Source organism: Sphaeramia orbicularis, chromosome 7 (assembly GCF_902148855.1).
Source record: "Sphaeramia orbicularis chromosome 7, fSphaOr1.1, whole genome shotgun sequence".
NCBI classification, from domain to species: Eukaryota; Metazoa; Chordata; class Actinopteri; order Kurtiformes; family Apogonidae; genus Sphaeramia; species Sphaeramia orbicularis.
This window is the reverse complement of record NC_043963.1, coordinates 12,651,526-12,660,689: the sequence shown is the minus strand read 5'-3', so window position 1 is coordinate 12,660,689 and position 9,164 is coordinate 12,651,526. Positions and strand designations below refer to the sequence as shown.

Sequence of the window (9,164 nt, the reverse complement as noted above, 5' to 3'; positions counted from 1 at the left end):
TGTTTTTTTTGAAGCTTTTATGATTCATGTACTCGGTTCAACAGTCCAAGCGGGCCATAAATAATGCATTATAACACCAAAGCTGTGGGCCGTATAAAATCTGACCGCGGGCCGTGATTGGCCCCCGGGCCGGACTTTGGACACGCCTGCTTTAAGCAGTAAAAGAACCTGCTTTCTCTTCAGCCTGGATGTTGGATGATCTCATTTTCTTCTTACTATAAAATATTGATCGTTTAAGGTTGAATCTGGTTCATCTTTAGTCACATGTGGTAAAATAATTAATGATCAGATGCACATGCTTTTAATTATAACATGTTATGGGCTTTGGATGAATGTGTAAAGGGCCTGTATTATTTAATATAATTATAAAATGTTGAACAAAATGCACATAGAGCATTATGTTAAGATGCGAGCTGTGATGATGATGGATATTAACCCATAAAGACCCAGTGCTACTTTTGTGGCAGTTCCCAAATAAATTTTTGTCTATTTCTACCTTTCTTAACTGATTTATCACCTTTTTTATGTATTTTTTCTACAATATTATCCTCAGTATTTTGCATTTTTTTGGTGTAAATCATGTACTTTCCTATATTTTTAATTCACAGATCATGTAGATCACAGGTGTCAAACATGCGGCCCGGGGACCAAATCAAGCCCTCCAAAGGGTCCAGTCCGGCCCTGGGGATGAATTTGTGAAATGCAAAAATTACACTAAGATATTAACAATCCTTTTAGTTCAGGTTCCACAGTCAGACCAATTCAATCTCCAGTGGGCGGGACCAGTAAAATACAATCATAATAACATATAAATAATGACAACTCCAAATTTTTCTCTTTGTAAATGTAAATATTTTCATGTATTTACACTAAAACAAAGTATAATTTTGCAAAAAATGTGAATTACCTGAAATGTGGAAGTAAATCTGTGTCATCAGATTTTGAATTATAAAAGACATTGAATTTGTAGCACGGATTTCTTTTTGCACTGAAATTAAGTATCTGAATTTTTTGCATCTGAATTTTTTGCAACTGAATTTTTGCACGATTTTTTTAATTCTAAATTTATGAACATAGTTGAATTCAGAGACAAACAATTCAGATACTTAATTTCAGTGCCAAAAAAAAAGTTCAGATACTTAATTTCAGTGCCAAAAAAAAAGTTCAGATACTAAATTTCAGTGCAAACAAAAAAATTCAGATACTAAATTTCAGTGCAAAAAAATTCAGATACTTAATTTCAGTGCAAAAAAAAAAATTCAGATACTTAATTTCAGTGCAAACAAAAAAAAATTCAGATACTAAATTTCAGTGCAAACAAAAAAATTCAGATACTAAATTTCAGTGCAAACAAAAAAATTCAGATACTAAATTTCAGTGCAAAAAAAAACATTCAGATACTTAATTTCAATGCCAAAAAAATTCAGATACTTAATTTTAGTGCCAAAAAAATTCAGATACTTTATTTCTGTGCCAAAAAAAAGTTCAGATACTAAATTTCAGTGCAAAAAAAATCTGATACTAAATTTCAGTGCCAAAAAAATTCAGTGCTACAAATTCAATGTCTTTTTTAATTCACAATCTGATGACACAGATTTACTTCCATACTGAAATGTCTTAAGAGAAGTAAGTAGAATTTTAACAAGATTTTGCCTGTTACTAAATGTTTTGTATATGTGTAGATCCACTGTGATCTGTACATTATAATGTACATGTGAAAATGATAAACTGAGGCAGAATATTGTTAAAATTACACTTATTTTTTCAGTTTGTTCGTGTTATTCTCATCTTTTGAAAGGATAGTTTGTAGATGTAAACCTTTTCATAATGTAAATGTACTTTTTTCGCTCTAAAACATAGAGAGAAGTTTTTAGTTGACATTATTTCTTTATTATTATGTTATATTATTTTACTGGTTCGGCCCACTTCAGATTAAATTTAGCTGAATGTGGCCCCTGAACTAAAATGAGTTTGACACCTCTGATGTAGATGTTCATGAAAAGTCAGAGTAAATTCAAAGTTAACCACAGATGTTCTCAGAGTAGAACCTGAACAGTAATATGAAACTCCCTCTCTGCGCTCACCGTCTCCTGTACTCATCTGGGGCAGGAGTTTGGGAGGTACTTGTGGTGGGGAGGTTCCTGGGGGGATCTCCTCCTCTGGTCTCTCCTCCATCTGGTCTCCCAGGTCCTGCAGACCCTCTGGTAAATCTCCGGCCGGATGCACCTCCTCCTCTCCGTTGTCTTCTGCTACTGATATGTTCTCCTCCACCCGTTCACAGTCCTGCAGAGGTGGAGCTACTGGACCATGGACATGCACAACACAGTTTAAGGACGAGAACGTAAATAATACAGGACAATAAATGACACTGAACTGAACTAAACACATGTTGTGTGGTTTTTGAGCTGCTACAGGTCTGATAAAGGTTAAAAGGAACAAAATGTTGTATTAATGTTTGTAAAAAAAAAAGAGAATGTGTGGGAGCTTTTCCTGTTACTTCTGGAGGATAACACAGTATCAAAAACTCACCTCAAGGGCTTGAACTATCTGAGCAAAACACAACACACATCTGCCTTCACAACTGGACAGAGTACAGAAAAACTACTACTTTTATTACTATTATTATTACTATTTGTACTACTACTAGTACTACTACTTACTATTATTTTTACTACTACTACTTACTATTATTTTTACTACTACTACTATTACTACTATTTTAACTACTACTACTATAACTACTACTATTATTACTACTATAACTACTAATTACTATTTCTACTACTATTACAACTACTACTGCTACTTCAATTTCAACTACTATTACTACTACTTCTGCTACAATTTCTACTACTACTACAATTAATATTATTACTACTATTACAACTACTATTACTATTTCTACTACTTCAATTTCTACTACTACTACTACAATTTCTACAACTATTATTATTACTACTACTACTACAATTATTATTGTTGTTTCTACTACTACTATTACAACTATTTCTACTACTATTACAAGTATTTCTGTACTTCTGCTGCTATTATTACTACTACTACTACTACTACTATTATTATTATTATTATTATCATTATTATCATTATTATTATTATTATTACTACTACTACTACCACTACTATTTCTACTACTACTACAACTACTGTTTCTACTATTACTACCACTGTTTTTACCACTATTATGACTATAACTACTACTATTTCTACTACTATTATTACTATTACTACTACTACTACTACTACTACTACTACTACTACTACTACTACTAGTATTTCTACTACTACTACTATTACTACTACTATTACTACCACCACTACTATTTCTACTACTATTACTACTATGACTATTTCTACCACTATTATGACTGTTACTACTACTATTTCTACTACTATTATTACTATTACTACTACTACTACTACTACTACTACTACTACTAGTATTTCTACTACTACTACTACTACTACTACTACTACTAGTATTTCTACTACTACTACTATTACTACCACCACTACTATTTCTACTACTATTACTACTATGACTATTTCTACCACTATTATGACTGTTTCTACTACTACTACTACTACTACTACTACTACTACTACTACTACTACTACTATCTCTACCACTATTATGTCTATTACTACTACTACTACAACTACTACTACTACTACTACTACTACTATTTCTACTACTATTTTTACCACTATTATGAGTATAACTACTACTCTTTCTACTACTACTACTACTACTACTACTACTAGTACTACTACTATTTCTACTATTGCTACTACTATTTTTACCACTGTTATGACTATTACTACTACTATTTCTACTACTATTTTTACCACTATTATGACTATAACTACTACTATTACTACTACTACAACTACTACTACTACTACTACTACTACGACTATTTCTACTACTATTTTTACCACTATTATGAGTATAACTACTACTCTTTCTACTACTACTACTACTACTACTACTACTACTACTATTTCTACTATTGCTACTACTATTTTTACCACTATTATGACTGTTACTACTACTATTTCTACTACTATTATTACTACTACTACTACTACTACTACTACTACTACTACTAGTATTTCTACTACTACTACTACTACTACTACTACTACTAGTATTTCTACTACTACTACTATTACTACTACTACTACTAGTATTTCTACTACTACTACTATTACTACCACCACTACTATTTCTACTACTATTACTACTATGACTATTTCTACCACTATTATGACTGTTTCTACTACTACTACTACTACTACTACTACTACTACTACTACTACTACTACTACTACTATTTCTACTATTACTACTACTATTTTTACCACTATTATGAGTATAACTACTACTCTTTCTACTACTACTACTACTACTACTACTAGTACTACTACTATTTCTACTATTGCTACTACTATTTTTACCACTATTATGACTATAACTACTACTATTACTACTACTACAACTACTACTACTACTACTACTACTACGACTATTTCTACTACTATTTTTACCACTATTATGAGTATAACTACTACTCTTTCTACTACTACTACTACTACTACTACTACTACTACTACTATTTCTACTATTGCTACTACTATTTTTACCACTATTATGACTATAACTACTACTATTTCTACTACTACTACTACTACTACTACTACTACTACTATTTTCTACTATTACTACTACTATTTTACCACTATTATGACTATAACTACTACTATTACTACTACTACTACTACTACTACTACTACTACTACTACTATTTCTACTATTACTACTACTATTTTTACCACTATTATGACTATAACTACTACTATTACTACTACTACTATTACTACTACTATTTCTACTACTATTTTTACCACTATTATGACTATAACTACTACTATTATTACTACTACTACTACTACTATTTCTACTATTTCTACGACTATTTTTACCACTATTATGACTATAACTACTACTAGTACTACTACTACTACTACTACTATTTCTACTATTACTACGACTATTTTTACCACTATTATGACTATAACTACTACTATTACTACTACTACTACTACTACTACTACTATTTCTACTATTTCTACGACTATTTTTACCACTATTATGACTATAACTACTACTATTACTACTACTACTACTACTACTACTACTACTACTATTTCTACTACTATTTTTACCACTATTATGACTATAACTACTACTATTACTACTACTACTACTACTACTATTTCTACTATTACTACTACTATTTTTACCACTATTATGACTATAACTACTACTATTACTACTACTACTACTACTACTATTTCTACTATTACTACTACTATTTTTACCACTATTATGACTATAACTACTACTATTTCCACTACTTGTACTACTTTAGCTGCTCCCTTTAGGGGTCACCACAGAAAAGTCATCATCCTTTCACACTAATTCCATGCCTGTCCTCCTTCATTACATCAGTTAAACTCATCTTTAACCAGATAAAAAAAAAAGTGCAGACAGCTCCAGCAGAGACACAGAGGATGGATCCTCTTTTTTTCCAGGATGGATGGAGAGTGTAACAGGTGTAATGTACACAATAACTTGACAAAACAATTATTAGCATTTTCTCATTTAGCATCATAAGTTACCTTCCCACCATCCACACCAGTAAATGGAACAATAAGACATAGAAAAGACGACCTTATGGTGTGTAGAATAGTGTGTTTCACGCATGACAGAACAAGGTAAAAAAAAAACAAAAAAAAAAACATACAAGATAACCAAATACTCGACCTGTGAGAAAATGTGTCATCTATGTAATGAGAATCTGAGACCAGGCTAACTAATGCTGACATGAATGATATGAGGGTCAGGAGATTTGCATAGAAACAGCAGCTAGAAATGTAGAAATGTTTTTTTTTTAACTTTCACTCTGAGTACATTATAGAGTTTTTAATACCACGATTTTACTGAAGAACAGAATTAATACTTCTGCTTTTAAAATAAAGAGAATTTTTACACAAGTATATTGAATAAATCTTATCTTTACTGTAGTTATCTTTGCTAAATGCAGATGGAGATAATCATTCCACATCACTGTACATATACTTTTCACTCTGTTCTACTGTTGGTGGAAATACGCCGTTTAACCATTCATGTGCAGTTCCATTTAATTGTCTTTGCTGCCCTCTAATGGTCCATGTGTCACATACAGAGTCACTGAATTAATGCATTTATTATATGAATATGTTACAAGCACACTGTTTTTGTTATGTTTTGCCCTATTTATGAAAAGGACAACATTAAAAATACACAATAATCTGTTTAAACAGGCAATATAATCCATAAATATTCCTGTTTATACGCAGTAGTGCAGACCACATTTAAAATCCTGTTCTTTCCTAACGTTCTACTGTGTGAACTCTTAGAGCCGTGGTTCTTGGTCTTTTTCTGTCGAGCCCCCCTTTGGAGGACGAAAAAATCTCCAGCCCCCCCCCAACCCCAACAACATTGTAAACCAGGCTGCTCCGAGACAATATTTTTCCAAATAAAAATAGGAAATGCACAATTATCTTACAAATATGACAATAAAATTCCTTTTTTTTTTGTTTTAGAACAACAAACAAATTTTGGTAACAAAGATGAACATTTGAACAATATCAGTGGATGCAAACCTACGGCCTTGACTTGTACAGATGTAAATTTGAATCTTTGTTATTTCTGATCACACATTTTTTAACCCTTTCATGCATGAATTATGAGAGCCTTAATCAAGATTTTTTTTTTTTTCTGAGTGTTTCTGTTCCTCTAGGCATTAAAAAAAACCAATGCAATTGGAAAATTTTTTCTGAATCTATTTTTCATGGAGTTGCAAAAATGTTCACTCACCCGGGCACCATGAGTTTAACTTTAGAAGCAAAGAAACGTATTTACTGATACACTGTGTGAAAACTATGAAGTAAAAATGCAGCTAATATGGCGTTTTCTCACATTTTAACATACTCTAATATTAGTCATTACTCACTTCATGGAGATAATGTGCAAAAAAAACAACTTTTTGTAAAAAAAACAAAAAAAACCCCACCCTGTTAATTACAATTTAATAATAGCGAGCAATTGATTTACACTCAAGCATGGTATGAATTTCAGTGTATGGAATGATGTATGAGCGTCCACTGTGTTGGCTGATAGGGAACGAAAACAACAAAACCCATGAATACACAAGAGAACAGCTGGAGAAGAACTGTCCACTGTAGTGACCACTATGCATGAAAGGGTTAAGCTGATCTTATGAAAATGAAAATTCTATTTGTATTTTTTTTTGTTTTTTTTTTTGCATGGCACATCTCAGAACATTAACCCTTTCATTAATAGTGGTCACTACAGTGGACAGCTATTCAAAGTTGTTCTCTTGCATATTCATGGATTTGGTTGTTTTAGTTCCATATCAACCAACACAGTGGATGCTTATGCATCATCCCATACAATGCAATTCCTGTTCTTGATCAACCTGATCTGCAGTAACATATTTAAGTGTAAATCAATTGCTAATGGTTATTAGACTGTAATTAATAGGGTTTTTTTTTAAACAACTTTTTTTTTGCATATCTGAGTAATAACCAGAGACCCAGGAAAGGAAAAGTTTTGGCTTTTTTACATTTAATAATTGTCTTGATTGGAAACAGCATGATGCAACAGTTTGTTTGGTTTTTTTTTCAGATAGATTTTTATTTTTTAAAAATTACAGAATGTCCTTTGCAGTGCACAGCATTTTTTTTTTTTTTTTATAATGCTGTAAAACTCTTGTCCCCTACAGAGAACAAAAATGCATTGCTGGGTCTCAGGAGGTTATAGAATGTTAAAATGTTAGAAACAGATTAACAGCATTAAAAAAATGCATTTCATAGTTTTCACACAGTATGTCAGTAAATGCATGGTGTCCAGCTGAATGGACATTTTTGTAACCCTATGAAAAATAGGTTCATAAAAAGAAAAAAATGAATCATTTTACTTTTTTCATGCCTAAAGAGGAATGAAAACTCAGGAAGAAAATCTTGATTAAGGTTCTCATAATTCATGCATGAAAGGGTTAAAGTTCATTTTCAGTATAACTAGTAGCAAAAACAGTTAATTTTGGAAACAGTAAAAACCTGACAAATAGAATTTAAAAGGAATTAAAAAATTAATAAGTTAAAAAGTGGGATGCATTCTTCTGATTCATATATTTTCATTGTGTTAATGTCAGCTTCATTATTAGGCCCGAGCCCAGACATACATGTCGGCGAGGGCCTATTAAAATCGCATGGTTCCGTTATTATTATTATTATTCTCTCACCTCTTTGAATGCAAATTTGACCCCTGAACGTTAACGAAAAGTCAATTTTATTTGACCAAAAATTCAAGCCCGGGGAAAATTTTTTTTATTTGAAGTCGCCAAGAAAAAATTATGCAAAATGACTCGGTGGCACCCCCTCAAAAATCAAAATACATTACGCGGATGGGAGCCCTCCCCAAATTTTTTTCTTTGAACAAACATGAAACTTGGTCCAGACATAGCCCATGGTAGAACAAGTAAAAAAAAATTACTTTATGGCCCCACCCTAAACCCAACAGGAAGTCGGCCATATTGGATGGAAGTGTGGACCTCTAAAATCCCACCCCTCATACTTTCATCATCTCCTCCTAGGGTTTACATCCAATTTGGACCAAACTGGGTGAAAATCACCTACACACGTGATCAAAAGTGATCACCTACATTTTTGATCAAATGTTGGGCGTGGCTGTGATGAGCTTGCGATGAAAAGGTCATTTTCAGAAGTATAACACTATGTGTAACTTGCAGAATGTCGGATTAAGCCCACGATACAGTGTCCTCTCACTGTCGGAAGCCTCGGCGGTCGCGTGGGGAGGCGGTCGGGCGGAAGGGTGAGGGCCTTAACACCGCTTGTGGTTTTAAGTCTACTTGTATTTTCTTCCATAAATGAGTGTTTCCTCATTACTCGTCTTGTTTACATGTATTTCATCCACTCCATCACACACTTCTACTCCCTCATATCGATTTACTATAATTCTGAGCTGAAATAAAACCTCCCCGCTGCTTCCAGATCCA

General features: G+C 32.5%; 1 protein-coding gene across 1 annotated transcript in view; it reads right to left on the bottom strand.

The window, feature by feature from the left end:
* Positions 1-9,164, bottom strand: part of phactr3a (phosphatase and actin regulator 3a) — a 167,900-nt gene that overhangs the window by 61,953 nt on the left and 96,783 nt on the right. Inside the window, exon 4 of the mRNA XM_030139130.1 lies at positions 2,227-2,297. Within this exon, the coding sequence (XP_029994990.1) occupies positions 2,227-2,297 (71 nt within the window). The remainder of the gene's footprint in view (positions 1-2,226; positions 2,298-9,164) is intronic.